This window comes from Mus caroli, unplaced genomic scaffold (assembly GCF_978045245.1).
Source record: "Mus caroli unplaced genomic scaffold, Mus_caroli_1 scaffold_2, whole genome shotgun sequence".
NCBI classification, from domain to species: Eukaryota; Metazoa; Chordata; class Mammalia; order Rodentia; family Muridae; genus Mus; species Mus caroli.
This window is the reverse complement of record NW_028227257.1, coordinates 171,787,270-171,804,720: the sequence shown is the minus strand read 5'-3', so window position 1 is coordinate 171,804,720 and position 17,451 is coordinate 171,787,270. Positions and strand designations below refer to the sequence as shown.

General features: G+C 43.6%; 1 protein-coding gene across 5 annotated transcripts in view; it reads left to right on the top strand.

Annotated features, from left to right (window-relative positions):
- Positions 1 to 17,451, top strand: part of Sfmbt2 (Scm like with four mbt domains 2) — a 189,329-nt gene that overhangs the window by 19,599 nt on the left and 152,279 nt on the right. For all 5 annotated transcript variants that reach the window (XM_029469511.2, XM_029469516.2, XM_029469524.2 and 2 more), the window contains 3 exons: positions 2,914 to 3,055; positions 11,314 to 11,408; positions 13,661 to 13,901. In XM_029469511.2, coding sequence (XP_029325371.1) covers positions 2,959 to 3,055; positions 11,314 to 11,408; positions 13,661 to 13,901 — 433 coding nt within the window. In that variant the 5' untranslated portion in view covers positions 2,914 to 2,958. The remainder of the gene's footprint in view (positions 1 to 2,913; positions 3,056 to 11,313; positions 11,409 to 13,660; positions 13,902 to 17,451) is intronic.

The following is a 17,451-nucleotide window of genomic DNA, read 5'->3' as shown; positions in this document are numbered from 1 at the left end:
AGGGATGGGAGGCATAGCTTCATGGAGGATTTACAGATGAGGACATACACACACACACACACACACACACACACACACACACAGCCACACACACCCCGAAAAGGAAATATGCTTCCTTCTAAAAATAGCTCTTTTTGTGCGTTGGAGGTGAGAACATTGTTGTTAATAAAAGGATTTGCTTTTCGAAATATCCTGTTATTAGCCAGGCATGGCCAATATGCCTGTCTGTAATCCTAGTGTTTGTATATGGTGACCAGAGGATCAGGAGTTCAAAACTAGCCTTAGCTACATAGAGTTCGAGGCTCATCTGGGCTGTGTGAGATCCTGTGTAAAAAGTAACAACACACAAAAACTTAAGCAAAGTATTTGTGTGTGACTTTTCTTTTTGTTTTTGTGGCGAGGGAGAGTGGTGCTCACAGCTCCCCCCATGCTAGGGAGGACTTAAGCAGTAAGCTAATCTTCAGCTCGGAAATATTCCATCTTTATTTTGTTAAGCTTAATGGATCAATCAGCTGTCACCAGTAAGACTTGACCTCCCATCGCATTTAAAGTAAAATAGACTTTAAAAGAGGACAGTAAATGTAAATGTATGAGCGTAGTGCACCGTTCTTATGTTAATAGACTTTCCCCAGAACTGCCTATCTCCATAGGCTACATTAGTGGCTGAGAGCTGGCTGCGGAGCGATTTAGGTTCATTGTAGCATCAATGGCTGCATGCTGGGAAAAGATGGTGTTTGGTTAGGATTATTTTTACCAAGTTCTGTCTGATTATGCTTTTCAAATATGTCCTAAGCTTGTTTTCTTTACTTCTCTATTTCAGCTTTACCATCTACTCATTGCCTGCACTTTCTTGTTTTGAGTCTGCTCCTCTGTCTGTCAGCTTTTCGCTACAACACAGTCCTTGAGGAAAACACACAACAAATAAACAAACAAAATAAGGGGAAGGGAACTGTCTTTGTTAGGGCTCTACTGCCGTGAACAGACACCATGACCAAGGCAAATCTTAGTAGGACAACAGTTAATTGAGGCTGGCTTACAGGTTCAGAGGTTCAGTCCATTATCATCAAGGTGGGAGCATGGCAGTATCCAGGCAGGCATGGTGCAGGAGGAGCTGAGAGTTCTACATCTTCATCTGAAGGCTGCTAGGAGAATACTGACTTCCAGGCAGCTAGTCTGAGAGTCTTAAGCTCACCCCCACAGTGACACACCTACTGCAAATAAGGCCACAACTCCTAATGGTGCCACTCCCTGGGCTGAGCATATATAAACCATCACAGGAAGGGAGTTTCATTCTGGCTCATAGTTTCATGGCTTGTGGTAAGAAGGCGAGGGCTCAAGCTTGTCCATGTGCACACTCAGCCATTCTCCACCTTATTCAGTGAGTCAGGGTCTCACTGGAACTTTCCAACATGGTGTCTTCCCGCTTGATCTGACTTTCCTTTCTCCACCTTACAAGGCTACAATTCTGAGCATTGCCATCCCACCCAGCGCTCGTGCTCACTCTGGGTATGTGAACTCCATCCTCATGACTACCTGGCAAGTGCTTTAGCAACTGAGCCATCTTCACAGCCTTTGATTGATTGATGGATTGATGGATCTGTCATCTGTCTCTCTGTCTATCTATCGTCTCTGTGTGTGTCTGTCTGTTGTATCATCACTGATGTTTGCTTTATAAAACGTAAGCCTCTGTGCTCAGAGAATATTGAGTGGAAAAGAGATAAACCAGTTGTTTGGAGGGGCCTTGAATTTCTGATTGTTGTTCTGTTTGCTTTGATTAGTGAGTAAGATGCCTAGATTACTGCTTAATGAACCATGTCAGGTGGTTTTATACTTTCTAGTCTAAAGCAGGCCTTTTCTTCCTTTGTATTTTGATTGAGAAATAGCCTGGGCTCCCCCCAACAGTGTGTTTTGATGCAACAGGTAGATAAATAAATGTCCAGGGATTAAATCTCAGTGCTGGATGCCTGGCTTTTTTTGCAGCCTCTTTCTGGTGATTGGAGCTGTTTTCATACTTTCTGTGAGCTTGCTCTCTCTCTCTCTCTCTCTCTCTCTCTCTCTCTCTCTCTCTCTCTCTCTCTCTCTGATGTATACATATGTGTTTGTATCTATATCTGTGCTATATGTGAATCTGTGCTGTGTGTGTGACATGTATGTGTGTGATATGTATGTGCTTGTGTGTGTGATGTGTGTGTCTGTGCTGTGTATGATATGTAAGTGCTTGTGTGTCTGTATGTGCTATGCGTGTCTGTGCTGTGTGTGACTCTGTGCTTCTCTCTCTCTCTTTCTCTCTTCCTCTCTGTGTGTGTATGTATGTGCGAGCATGTGCACACATGTGTGTTGAGGAGGTGATATTCTTGGACACTCACCAATATGTGAGCCACACACTATCCCACTGCTAGACATATACATACCATATTAATTCTTTTTCTTGTCTAGCTTTGCTGTTTTGCTGACTTTGTTTTTTATCTACATGTGAAATAAAGAACACATTGAAATATATATGTGCATAGAAATAAAAATTCTGTGTATCTTAACAATTTATATGTGATACAATGTGTAATTACGTATAGATTAAAAAGTTTTTTTTAGAGAGGACACATGTGCCCCAGGCTGATGGACTACCATTGTGGACTCTATTTGTGGGTGAAAAGAATGTGTTCATGTTAGTGCTAGTAATTATCGCTAGAAAATAATTAGCTTTGCTGTGCTGTGACCTTTGTTGTTGACGCTGTATAGAGATGCAATGTGCCTTTCTTTCTGATTCTTGGTATTTTTAGTTGGCAACTGCATTCCCCGCTTCTGAAGTGTTATGAGTTGGTGCGAGGGTTCTGTAACCTTAGAGAGCTACAAGAGTTGACATGATGAGTCTGATTGGAGGGCTCTAATCTTCTGTTTTTGCTTGTCCTTATATAGCTCCCTGGAGGATGAATTAAGGGACTAGGAGGCCTAGTCATCAGCATGGAGAGATATTTGCCAGTTTCGAAGAAGCGCAACTCATCCTCCTCTTTGGAAAAGATAACCGGCTCAGCAAATGGGAATGGGACTCTTTGCTCAGGTAGGATTCTGTGGGTTGGGTTTCTCTGGAACTTTGCTTACTGGCCAGTATTTTCTTGAGATGTTCAGGAAACACTGGGGACATGTTTCTAGGTCTCATGGCATTTGCTGTCCCACCCAAGCCCCACGACACAGCACAGATACAGCAGCTTTCAAGTTACAAAGGATTTGGGTCAGTACTCATATTGATCATACAGGACAGAGTGGCCCAGGTTACAGTGGGTGACCCAGCATGTCTGAATCTCGGTGCCTTCTGCTGGTAACTGTCTGTAGCTATCTGTGCTGTCACTACAGACGTCAGGGGGCTCTCATGCTTAGTGACTATACCATTCCTTAGAGCTACCCATCAGCACTGTCCCACCATTCCACAGAGCTACCCATCAGCACTGTCCCAGGTTAGTTCCAATGAGAAATGAAGAACTGTGAGAGAAGACGTTACTGGCAGACTCTCCAAAACAGTGAGCATGCCTTTGGAAAGTATGTAGTGTGAAAGAAATTTAGGTCGTGTGACTTTGTGTGATATAATTGGATAAAACAAAGCAAAAAAATAATAAACAAAAAACCCCAGATTGTTTTTAATTGGATTTTAATATTTAATGATTTATAAATGCACCTCTAAAAATATTTATGCACTGGTTTATTTTAAAAGGATACTTTTTTTCTGAAAATAGAATTGCATGATTTATATATCAGCAAATTAAATAAGGGCAAGAGAGCCCCATGAATCATTAATATTTGCTGCAGTGAATTCATACAAAACGTTGCCCATTAATTTAGGGGGAGAGTTGACCATTGTCTAATGAAATTATCAAGTTTGTCTTCACTTTGAAGTAATGAAGTGTGTGTATGTGTGTGTGTGTTCACTTATATGCGGTAGGCCGTGGCTGTACGTGGAGGTGAGAGTCACAGAACAAGTTGGAGGAGAGTTGAACTCTGTCTTCAGACTTGGGAGTGGGCACCTTTACCTGCTGAGCCATCTTGCTGGTCCCATCTTTGTGTTTTGAACAAACTAGTCAATGATGGAGTAAAAAAACTGCTTGATACCATCGACCTTATTAGATTAGTTCTCTCAGTTCTGTAAAGGTCTGCAAACCTGTAAAATGTGACTATCTTAGTGGGATAAAGGCTCATAGTATCTGCTGCAGAGTCAGGCCAGTCCTCCTGGATTTTCTACACACAAAGGATGAGCGAGGATTCTCTCTAAGTACAGCTGGCACCTTGGTCCTCTTCAGAGAAATAGAAATACTTTTCCGAGAGATCCTTATACCCCGCCCCCCCCCCCCCCGCAGGCTGAAGGCTCGTGTGTGTGTGTGTGTGTGTGTGTGTGTGTGTGTGTGTGTGTGTATGTGTGTGTAACGCGCACTTGCACTTGCACTCCAGTGTAAGCAGGCATATGCTGTTCACCTCCAGTATCCTTTTCAGTTGTTCATTATTGATTTTTATTGATCATTAGTAACAGTTGAGGCAGAAATTTGTGGGTCACATGTGGGGGGGTGTGTCAGAGGACAACTTTCGTCCTCTTAGGTCATCAGGCCCCCTGACCTCTTCCACCAGCCTTTCACCTATGCTCTGAGGCAAGCCCTTGTTGACCCAGGGCATCTGCTGGTTTTGCTGGGTTGGTTAACCTGTAAGTGTCAAGGATTCCAGCCATGCATGCACCGCTATGCTTGGCTCTCGTGTGGATGCCGGAGATCCAAACCCAGGTCCTCACGGTTGTATAGCAAAGCACTTCACTGACCCGTGGCTTTGAGTGCTGCTAGACCGGCACTGCTCTAGTTTTCCCCACCCGCCATCTTTTTTTTCTGTTTGCTGAATGAAGTAATCTTCCAGTCTCACACTTTGGAAGTTCCTGGGCATTGCCTGGGTTTTTACAGCGCATCCTCTGCACACAGCGCTGTTCTGGGGGCGGTGTCATTTTTAGTGATGAGTTTTCCTTCTCATGCAGCTGCCATGTTTCTCCCTAGCGTAAGTAGATGCTGAAGCTCATTACGGATAATCTACTGTCAGGAAATTATTCTTCCTGACAAGTTCTTCAGGACGATACCAGAGTCTGGGGGATTCCTGGCTGAGAGCGCATCGTAGGCGCTCATTCATGATTTGTACTGTACTTTCGAGTAGTGGATGATTTAAATCACGTGTGATGCTCTGCTCTTTAACACGAAGATTTCTAAATAATTCTAAGTTATGTGTGGATTTTGCAGCTTCTGACCCATTCTTTCTCACTGTGCTATGAGTTTATGTGTCCCTGTTTTTTTTTTTAGTACTTCATTATGTCCTTTAGACAAGGAGGCTTTGATAGTGCTACCATTTCTATAGATTGAATTAAAATTTTTGTGTGTGAATTTCAAACATGAGTAGAATGTATTTTCATTATACCTCCATTTCCAGTTCATTCTATGTTCTCCCATTGTCCCTCTCAAATTTATGTCTTCTTTCTCCACAATTATTGTTGACGTACCTATATACTCTATTGAGGCCAATTAGTGTTGCTTATATATACTTGAGTGTCGACTTGACCACTTGGGCATGGGAGAGCTATCAGAGGTCTTGTCCTGGAAACAAACAAACAAACAAAATAGCCATCCACTGTCTGTAGCTCTTCAACTAGGGGTGGGGTCGTACCCTACCTCCCCCAGTGTGGTATGTGGATGGTGTGGTCTTGTGTGGGTGAGCAGATATCAGGAGTTCATGTATGCAATATAGTGTCACAGGTTTTAAAAGTGAGTCTAAAACTTTATAGACTAAAGTGAGCAATTTATTCTCAAAATCACATCTAGATTTGAACATTACAACACATAACATATCTTGAAGATGAGGACACTGGATGCCAAGGTCAATTGACTTGGGTGTGGTGTGTTGGGAGCACCCATACTGAGGTTGGGACACTGATGTCATTAATCCCAACCCCACCGCCCTACAACTCAGATTCCCTTTTCTTCTTTCTCCTGTCCCTATTCCCTCTGTTATGTGACATGATGGCATCTCCTTAGCCATGACGCTAACTGCCTAAGGGGTTGAGACAAGGAGATTGTGAGCTTGAAGCCAGCCTGGGTTACAGGGACAAGATTATGCTGAGAGTGAGCCAGCTGACACTTTGTCTCCAAAGATGTATAAACAGGGCTGGAATATATAGCTCACTTGTAGAGCAGTTGTTTAGCTTGTGTGAGATATGTGAGGCCCCAGGTTCAGAGGGAGAGAGGACTGTGGAGGCGGAGAGGGAGAGAGGAGAGAACACAAGTGAGTCTATGCAGCAGAGAAAACGATTTTGCCTGATGATCAAGAGACAGAAAACTAGTCTGGTGGCTTCAGTGTGTTCCCCTTTGCTTCTTCTTTCTGCCCACTCTGCCTGTGGCTGATTTAGTGCTTTGCAAGGATGATTCTCTCATGGGCTGTATCCCGTCTGAGACTAAACTGAGTCTCACTGGTAGTTTTTTTTTTTTTCCTCTTTCCTTCTTTTGGCTTTTCCTCAGGAGAGCTCAGATTTTAGCTGGGATTGGCAACTCAAATGTGAGTCCTGTTCTTGAAATCGGACGAAAAGGGTACTTCCTCCCTAGAAACAAAGAGTGTGTGCACCTGAACTGAGTACAGCTAAACAAAGAGGTCTCCCCAGTGGGCAGAGTACCCCGCAGTACCCCGAGGCATGCAGGAATGAAGCCCACTGAAATTGGATGGCTGGGCTTCTGGGTCTTGCATCAGAGTGAAAGGTGGCAGAATATGGGGTTACCGTAATAAAATGGCTTCTGAGACACGGTTTGTGCAGACCTGAGCAACGTCATTTCACACTGGAGCCTGTGGTCCTGTATGTTCAGCCAAGGCCAGCCTCTGAGGACAACGAAGAAAGCTGAACATGTAAACTTGAGCCTTACAAATGATAATAATAATAATAATAATAATAATAATAATAATAATAATAATAAATGGGACTAGTGAGGTAGCTCAGTCAATAAAGCCCTTGAGTTTAATGCATGAGGACCTAAGTTTGATCCCCAGAACCCTTGTGAGAAAAGTACACTTATTGCCCCAGTGCTAGGGAGGCAGAGATGCGGAGATGCTCAGGCTTGCTGACCGGCCAGACTGTCCTAATTGGTGAGCTAGTGAGAGATCTTGTCTTAAAAACAAGGTGGACGGCTCCTGATGAGTGGCCATTGGCACCGACCTGCATGCACACAGTCACAGACATACTCACACACATGAACACGCTCATACATGTGCACACACAAAGAATGCTGTGTGTATTAAACATGTTTCTCTTTGTATATATTGTGGATCTGTCCGTCAGTGGGTTAAGAGACACAGGGTTCTTTATGTGATTATGGCTTGCCCAGGCTAGACTTGAATGTACTCATTTTCCTGTCGTAGTGACCCTAGTGCTGTGCCTGTCACTCCCCGAGACTATATCATTCAGACAACCAAGCCGCTTTTATTTGTGAGAACGTGGGTCAGCATACTTAGAAAAGTTCAGGGCTTACTCCTCATTGTGAGAACTAGTTCTTGTGGGTCAATATTTACACGCCCACATACACACCCTCACCCCCTCCCTGCGCTTTGAACTTCAGGCTGCAGTCGTGTGCTCAGATCCAGGGTAGACAGGCAGCTGTAGTTCCTTTTCTGGGTTATTTAGAGAGCGGCTCACCACTGCCCCATTTCCCTTTCCTGGTGATGGGAGGAGCTGTTGGTATCTAAAGATGATGTAAAGCCTTCTTCCTATCTCTTTTCACATTAAAAAAAATTACAAAGCATGTGAGAGAGTGTCTTCTGCAAGATTTTGTTCATGGGGAATCTGCCAGTTTCCAGAGCCCTGCATGGTAACAGTTACAGGCAGGCTTTAATATCCATCCGTGCAAAGCCAGGCTCCCTTCAGATTGTAAAGTGAGCTGACCTCAGCTTTTATTAAGAAAAAAGATGTATGGGACACTTGTTTATTATTTTTATTTGAAGTCACTTGTGCTCCGGCTTTTCATAAGACATTCTATTGATGTTTATTCTGGAATATTCTGGTCCCACAGATAGCTTTCTGTTAAAACCAAACCAAATTGAACCGCTGTTTTAATGAGCACGCCTGCTTTCTTTGTAAGGTGTGAAGTGTTCATAGTAGCTTTTCATGGTGGGTTTTCATGACATCATGGGAAATGCTTCCCACGTGACCATTTATGACGCGGGAGTTGTCAGAGTTTCCGTGATAAAATGTTTGTGGGTTTAAGAGGTTTATGGATCAGCTGTAAATATTTTCTCTGGCTTTATGAGATCTCTCCTCATAAACATGGCGTGTGTTTACCGATTGCTCATTGAACATGCCTTTAGAGAATCAACTGTTTGGGCACACAGGCCCAAGGAGGGGTTATATGCGGCAGATTTTAACAGACTTTGTTATGAGTAAGCCTAAGTTTTGTATACAGCTTTATTTTTCTAACAGCATGGCTAGAGTTACCAGTGTTGGACATACAATTTTTGTGTTATTTAATCTCATTCTGGGTCTGGCATGTGGCTTATTTTTATGAAGTGTTTCTGTAGTAGGCCAGAATGACTTGTTTGTTTCGGTGTCTTAGATGCTCCAAGTCTCGTATCTTCCTAGCCAGGCTTGGAGCTCAGGACCTAGACACTCTTTTGCAAGCATGGCTGTGTTCTCTTGGGGTTTTGCTTTTAAGCATCTTTATTGGCATAAAGTCAATAAAGCTCAAGAAGCAGCTGTAGCAAACCTCCACGTAGAAGGCAACATGTAAGTCCTCACCTTCCACGAGCTTCTTTTAGCTGGGCCTAGTGGTACAACAATATGCCACCACAACTCCTTGGGATGTTGAGGCAGGAGGATCACACATTTGAGGCCTGTTTGGGCTAAATGGTCAGTTAGTGAGAACTTGTCTTAAAAGGTAATATTAGCATTTTCTGATTATAAGATAAAATACTATTTTCTATTCACCTCTTAGACTGTGTAGAAGATAACAAGACAGTTACTTATCTTTCCCTTAGTTGAAAAATCACCAGGAGAAGAAAGGGTAGCCTTTTATTCTGGAAGCCTCCCGTTCTTAATCCCTCTGGCCCACCTGAGAGCATATAGCATGCCATGCCCCGAGATGGAATTTCCTCTTGGCCAGTGGAGTCAGCGCTTGCTTGTGAAAGATGCATGACTTGAAGGTTGACATCATTTGAACATTTTTGTAAGACAAGTGAAATGTCGAGGCATTCCTTTTAATTGTGTGTGCAGTGCTTTCTGCTGTGTCTTCTTGCTAGCCCTGAGGATGGCTTAAAATCACATGCACAAACACACATTAGTACATTTGTTGCTAGACAGAGATGACGTAAGGGAGGGAAGGTTTACTTCTGGCTCACAGTCTGTCTGATCAGTCATGGTGACTTGCGTTTGAGGTGTCTGGTCACATTGTACCCTCAGTCAGGACGCAGGGGGATGGGGATGCTGGTCCTCCATGTCCCCTTCTCCTTTTTACTTAGGCTGAGACCCCCGTTTATGAATGGTGCCATCCACATTTAGAGTGAGGTGTCCCTCTTAAGTAAAGCCAATTTAGAAAGTCTTTCACAGCCCCCCAGGCGTTTGCCTCCTGAGTGATGACAGCTACAGCAAAAGTCAACACTAATAGTAACTGTCACAGGCTGCTTCCCTCTAATCATTGAAGTTACAACACCAAGTCTACGTGGTCTTCATCTTAAAGTGCGCTATTTGATGCTTCTCATTATATAATGTTTTGGCAATGACCTTTCAAATCCCAGGTCCTTTCTTTCTTCTTTCTTTCTTTCTTTCTTTCTTTCTTTCTTTCTTTCTTTCTTTCTTTCTTTCTTTCTTTCTTTCTTTCTTTCTTATTTTCTCTCTCTCTTTCTTTCTTTCTCTCTCTCTCCCTTTTTCTCTTTCTTTCTTTCTCTCCCTCTTTTCTCTCTTTCCCTCTTTCTTTCTTCTTTCTTTCTTTCTTTCTTTCTTTCTTTCTTTCTTTCTTTCTTTCTTTCGTTCTTTCTTGAATGTACTTTAAGAAGTCAGAAAACAGCTTGCGGGATTCTGTTCTTTCATCTTGGGATTCCAGGGGTTGAACTTTGGCCTCCATCTTTGGCAGCAAGCCTCTTTGAATGCTAAGCCGTCTTGTCTGCCTCAAAGAAGAGTTAGCTATCTTGAGGGACTTTATATACATTTGGTTGTTTGTGTCCTTTCCCTTGAGATTTGAGAAGCACATAATCAGCTTCTGTCGGTGTGCGAGGCTCTGAGAACTCTTTTATGGCAGGAGACAGGGCTCTGCATGGGGTAGACATGTCGCCAGGGATCACATTAGGGGTGTCAGGCAGCTGCTATGTCTGTCAGTAACTTGCAGGGAGACCTCAGTTTATTAAATTCTCCTTACACTGTGTGTGCATGCATGTGTGTGTGTATGTGTGTGTGTGTGTGTGTGCATGTATCTGCCTGTTATTGTGTGCATGTGAGCGTGCAGCCAGAAGAGGGTGGTGGATCCTTTGGACCTGGAATTACAGATGGTTGCTGGGAAGTGAACTTCGTGTCTGCGAGAGCAGCAAACTATCTTAATTACTGAGTCCTCTTTCCAACCCAATGTATTTTTCTTAAAATGTTACTGAAGTCACTGTTTTATCAAAGTCTGTTAGTTTCCAGTCTCCAGCCTCAGTGCATAGGGATTTTGGTGCCTGTATATATCTTGGCCCACACTTTAGGCTGAAAATGTCTCTTTGCATTTCTTCCAGCCTTCCCACACTGTGATGTCTACCATGGCTAATGTTAGGCTAATCCACAAATATCAGATAGTTAGCCTTAAGACAGCTCTACTCATTTGATTCAAAGCATAAATACTGCTTTTAATTTTGACAAGGCATCAAAGCATTGTTTCTTCTTGTCTCCCTGTTTCTTTTCTTTTTTTTTTTCTATGTCTCTTTCTTTCTGTACACCTGATATCAATGGTAACCAATCTGTCTCCCCACCCCTGTTTTTTTCAGACTCTTTCATTGAATTCTTATGCACAAGCACCTGCACACACACACACACACACACACACACACACACACTACCCATCAAGACTTTGTACGTGCTTTCTGGATCTCTGAACTCAGATCCTGGTCCTTGAACAGCGAGCAGTTTACCAAAGGAGCTATCTCTCCAGCTCCCTTCCCTTTTAAAAAACTCAATGTTTCTTCCACAGTGAGCTTAAGTTCTTGCGAGAGGTCATCCATGTCCTCTGAAGCCACTGAGTTGGGTCTCCTTGGTCTCCTGTGGTCTCCTAGTTTTGATCTTCTTGCTTTGTTTTGTTTCCACAGAGGAAGATTCCAACCTGGAGGAAAATGACTTCAGCTGGGGAGACTATTTGGAAGAGACAGGTACCAGAGCGGTGCCACACGTGTCCTTCAGACATGTAGGTTGAGCAGTTTTTCCCTTCTGGTCTGTGGGAGGGAGGGAAAGGGATCTGCTGGGTGAAACTCCAGAACCAGTCAAAAGAGAAGAGTGAAAGAGAACCGGAAGCTCAGCTAAGATTTTGTAGGAAGAAAGCTAGATGAGGCAGGGTCGGGGGGGGGGGGGGGCGGGGGAGATAGCTGCTCGTGAAACAGGACACAGTTTGATTCTAATAAAAAGCCAGTGAGTTAGGCAAGATGTTACATTAATTCTTAGTAGGTGTAATGACGAGAGAGAGAGAGAGAGAGAGAGAGAGAGAGAGAGAGAGAGAGAGAGAGAGAGAGAGAATAGTGATTTGGGGGCTGGGGACTCTGCTCAGTTGATAGAATGCTTTCCTAGCATGCATGAAGCCCTGGGTTTGATCTGCAGCATTGGCTAAAATTGGGTGCTGTGGTGCATCTGTATAATTCCAGCACGGGGAAGGTAGAGGCTGGGGGATCAGCAGTTTAATCTCAGGCTTTGTAGAGATCTTAAGACTAGCCCGAGTTACTGTAACTTTGAAGAGCCACATTAGAGTTTTGTAGGTTTTAGGGGAGAGATAAACCAAGTTAGAGGAATCATGATAGCGAGCCTGGAAATGTAGGTCTCACAAAATTCATTCTCCTTCATAATATTTGCTTGTATTATTCAGCTAGCATGTGTGCCTGGGGGCAAATCTTAGGAGAAAGAAAGGCAGGCGTTTCTTAGTCGTGAGCTCTTGGTTGGGAAAGATGGTGTTCCCCAAACCCAAGCTCATATGCGTGACTATTGTTTTAGTAAATAAACATTTATTTCTGGGAGATCTGTTTTTCCACTGGGCAGTCCCAGCAGCAACTCAGCCTCCTTATGGTTCGTTTTCAGTCTTCAGCTGAAATAAGACAGTCAGTCACGTTAGTTCCTACTTGGAAGTGACATGTCTTTTCAAAGGGCATTTAAGACCTTCTTGGATTTGTAAGGGTGCACTCCTCTTCCTTCTCTGTACCTCTCAGGCTGTACTTTATTCTGAACATGTTTGTGCCACGTAGTGAAACCAGAGTTTACATTTTAAAGCACAACACAGGTGACACAGGCTTATATATCGAGGACCATGGTCCTGCAGAAGCCATGGTGACAAGATGCTAGGATGACCTGTGATTTCCTTAGGGAAGTCTGGGAAGGAAAGACTGGTGGACAGCTTCCCCTTCTCTTCTATAGTAAGGTCATGTCTTTGGTAAGGGGTCACCTCCAGAATTGTCTGGGTGGTCACTTCTCACACCTCCTTTTCAGCTGAAGTAGATGTCACCATATGGTGAACAGGTGATTGTCTTTCAGGGCCTCTGTATTCCTGAAGGAGGATGCAGGCATCTAGCTTTCCAGATGTAGACTGTCCCCTGGCCTGTGTAAAAGATTTCCAGAAAAAGTAGCCATTTCACAGATGACTAATTGATCCCCTTGCTTTCTTGGAGGGTCTCCTTACAGTAGACCTCACATCCGTTGGGGCTGCTGCTTTTGTTATTTTTAACTTGTGTCTTGACAGTAGCTGCTGGCACACTGAGCAGTTGAGCTGTGTACACAGAAGAGTATGCAGCTCTAATTGAGAAATCATCATTACCACCACCACCATCATTTAAATACAGGGTTTAATGTAGCCTAGACTAGTCTCAAACTGGATAGCCAAGGAGGAGCTTGACTTGATTCTTCTGTCTCTACCTGCCTCTTTTTATTTATTTATTTATTTATTTATTTATTTATTTATTTATTTATGATTCAGTGCTGAGGAAGAAGCTCTCGTGTTTTAGCATCATAGGACTCCCTGCATGTTCAGCAAGCACCCTGCCAACTGAGTGACATGTTCAGCCTTTATTGACTTTTTTGGTGTTTTAAGACAAGATCTAGTTGTGTCTCCCAGGTTGATGTAAAACTGTAGGATTTCTGTGTTGGCCTCTGGGTGCTGGGGTTACAGGTGTGCAGTACCATTCCTGCTTACTCATATTTTTATATTATTAGTTTCAAGCTATTGAATTTAATGGGTGAAATAAAACTTGTTATCAAATTCATTTTATGTTTTGAGTGTGGCTTCCTGACTATTTAGCTTCTCCTTAGAGGCTCATGGTGGATTTGTCTTAAATATACACCTCTTTTAAGGCAGCAGGGATTATGTTTGCAAGTTCTTGTGGTTAAATAGTTCTTTAAAATCTTTCGAGGCTCGTGACTAGTCTGATCATGGTTTTCCTGTGTGTGTTTCTGGTGTCTCAGGTGGAGATCAGCATTCGGAGTAACTTCCAGCCAGGAATGAAGCTGGAGGTGGCCAACAAGAACAATCCAGACACTTACTGGGTGGCCACAATCATCACCACCTGTGGACAGCTGCTGCTCCTGCGTTACTGTGGTTACGGGGAAGACCGAAGGGCTGACTTCTGGTGTGATGTGATCATAGCGGATCTGCACCCTGTGGGGTGGTGCACGCAGAACAACAAGGTGTTGAGGCCTCCGGATGGTGAGCTTGCATGTCAAAGGGTTTGATACCCAAGAGGTTGTTCTTCGTGATGCCTGATCTTTGCTGCAGGGGCAGAAGGACCCTTCTATAAAACCCCAAGTGGGTTTTGTGAAAAGGTTTCTTAGCTCTTTAAAATGCTGGGGGCTTAATTATCTAGAGGATGCTGTGGGGTGGGTGGTGGGTGGAGTTTTGTTTATCAAACATGCTATTGATCTTCAGGCAGTTTGGTCAAACAGGAGGAAAAAGTGTTCAAAGCCAATTTGAAGGTTGTCTTTGGATGGTAGGGGAGGAGTGTAAGCTGAATGGTACGGAGAGAGAGATTGGGGAGAGGAGAGTTTCCTCTTTTGGGATTAGATGGGTTGCTTTTACCTTTCTGTCATTTTAAGTAGACGTCTTTCTTTAGAGGTTAACTTGTTTTTAATTAATTATGTCTATGTGTGTGCTGCTGTGTATAGCTGAGCGCTTGTGAGCCCAGGAGCCCAGAAGAGCTCATTGGATCTGGAGTTATAGGTGCTTGGGTCCTGAGCCACCTGGCATGAGTGCTGGGAACAGAATTTAGGTCCTTTACTATAGCAGCCCTCGCCCCTAACTGCAGAGCCTCTTCTCTAGCCCTCCGACACAGGTTTCTTTTCTAAGTTTGCTTCTTTGCTTTCTTTTCTCTTCCTCTCCCTTGTGTAGAGCAGACTGAAGTCTTTGAAGTTCTCATCCTCCTGCCTCTACTTTCTCGGTGCTGGGATTCCAGACATTTGCCACCACACCCCATATGCACAGGCTTCTGGCATCCCCAGTGAACAAACACTCTACCCGCTGAGCCACATCCCTAACCCTGCACTTAGTTTTTGCTCTCGCTTGTTGTGGGCATACTGGGGTTATGAAACAAGGAGAAAGACAAACCAATGAGAACTGACATCACTTACAGCAGTGGTCCAAACTCATATAGACATGAGATCAGTTTAATTCCTTATTGCGGGTGGTCTCCCCTCTAGACATGTGTCAATGTCTGAGAGGACTTTTGTGCCTGATGGGAGAGAGAGGCTATCAGCACTTAGCAAGACCAAACCTGAGGCACAGGTTTGAAACTTCTTCCAAGGCACAGGGCATCGTCACAATTAAGTATTATCAGGTTTAGCCTTCCTGAAGTGCTGTCACGGAGGACTCCTGCTGGGGAGGAAGGCACCGAGAAAGCTCCTAGGGACTGTTAGAACTGAGCTCAACTGTGTCTGACTCTGATCATACTGCATGGTTGCAGCATCAGTGGTACCTTTCAGCTTTGCTACAGTCTCCCAAGGGTATTCCGTGGTCTCCATACCCAGCTGTCCGCTCTTCCTTTGGAGTAGTCTATTTCCTTTTTCCTCTCACCACCCTCCCCCACTTTCTCTTTTCTCACTCTTCCCTTTTCCTTCTCCCTGTCCTTCTTCCCCTCTCTCTTCCCCTCTTTTTCTCCCCTCTTCTCTTTCTTTTGCTCCTCCCACAGGCCTCTGATAGAATATTTCTGGTTGTGGAGAAGGGTCTGTGGCTTTTATTTCCTCTCTTTGTAATGCATAATTGATGACTTGCTAAAAAGGGGTCATAAAATTGGCCTACGCTCAGGAGTTGCCTTTGTGTGACATTTGTCAGGGTTGAACCCATTGCCTTGGCCTTAGCTGACATCATGACCCCTCATTGTCTCAGAAGAAAGAGAGTGAGGGCATCCTTTTAGATCTTTGTGTCTCTTCTGTCCTGCCTGGATCAACTTGCCTCCTTCATCCTCCTCCTCTTCTCCCACTGGTCTCTGAGGTCAGAACTGATCTGTGCTCACAAACAAGGCCGTTGGGACCTTAGTGGGGCTCACATCGATAGTGCCAGTGTGTTTAATGTAATATAATTTATTAATGAATTAATGTTGCAAGGACCTTGAGAATACTAAGCAAACGCTGTACTACTGAGTTCTGCCTGAAGCCCTGTATAATTTTAAACATAATTCATGTATTATAAAAGTCATCTCTGTAAGTTGGATGACTTTAATCTCATTCACAAGGTTGTGCAAACAATGTCACAATCAAGGTCTAGGTAGTTTTGTTTTGTTTTTTAAATTTAATTTTATTATTATTTTTTTAATCACCCCTAAATTGTTCCCCATTATTCTTACCTTCTATAACTCTCAATCTACTTTTAAAAATTCACATTTAAAAATTTTATTTGTGTGTATTTATGTGAGTGTGAGTGTGTGCAAGTGCACACATGCATGGGTGTGTATAGGTCAGAGGACAGTATACATCAGTTCTCCCCTGGGAATGTTCCAGTTTGGGCAGCAGGCATCTTTACCCACCGGGCCATTTTGCCCAACTCCCCAGCCTACTGGTTGCCCTTTAAAACAGCTGCTATGTGACTCTTTGCACAGAGTTCTGATGGTGTTAGTGCTCTGAGAGCTCCTAGGTGCACTTGGGATGGTTCCAGCTGTCCCTGGAGAGACAAGGCACAGGCCGTTCATCAGCTCCTCCCCGCACTTGGAAGAAAAATATGGCAGTTGTCAAAGTCTCAGAAACACCATCAAATTTGTATCCTGAAGCCTCTGTGCTATTAAGCAAGACAAAGACACCCTTAAAATGACAAGATGAAAATGAAAAATGAGAAAACCCTAGAAAAAGGATGACCATTAATGTGACGGAAAGATGAGAAGACTTTTCAAACAACAGCGGTGATGTTAGCTTGAGGATTTCTTCAGTGCTGTCTTGTAAAGAACTTAAAAAAATTTACTATGTAATCAATATGACTTGGGAATCTTTAGTTCAGAGAACAAAGTCGGGAAATAGCAGGTTCATGGGGCAAGAGCTTTTATTGATTTCTGTGAGGAGGGATAATTATTGCTTCATAACCAGAGGCAATGGTTATTCTACAGGGACTAGGGGTATCTGTGTTTTGAATGGGGATTTTTGTTGTATGGTTTTCTTGGTGAGTTAATGCTATAAATACTGCAACTGTGCCCGGATGATCTTTATCTTTGTTGTGGTTGAATTTAAAAGGCATTGAAAAATATGAAATAGCAACCTGTGACCCTAATGTTTCTGCCTGAGAGGCTCTGTGGTGATCAGAGGCGTGCACACGTGTGTGTGTGTGTGTGTGTGTGTGTGTGTGTGCAGTTTGTAGACCAAAGGACAAGTTTGTCTCTGTTTCCTTAGGTCTATCCATTTTGTTGTTGTTGTTTTTAATCAGACAGGGTCTCTAATGGGCCTTTAGCTCTCCTATTAGGCTAGAATGGCTGGCCAGGGAGCCCTGAGGATCTGTCTCTCTCTGCCTTACCTGTACTGGGATTACTGGGATTACAAACTCATTCTGTCAGCCTGGCTTCTGGAGATCTGCTTTATGTTGTTGAGCTTACAAAGCAAGAACTTTACTGACAAAGCTATCCCTCCAGCCCAACTGAGGCTTCTTATAAATCCCAGGAATCAAAGTAAAGTGAGGGACACGGCCATCAGAGTAGAGATCCGAGTTCTTGTGAGCACCCACCATTAATTTACTTCTCTAGGTCAGTCCCCTCAGCCCTTCCCCAGCAGTTCCATCATTGAAATGA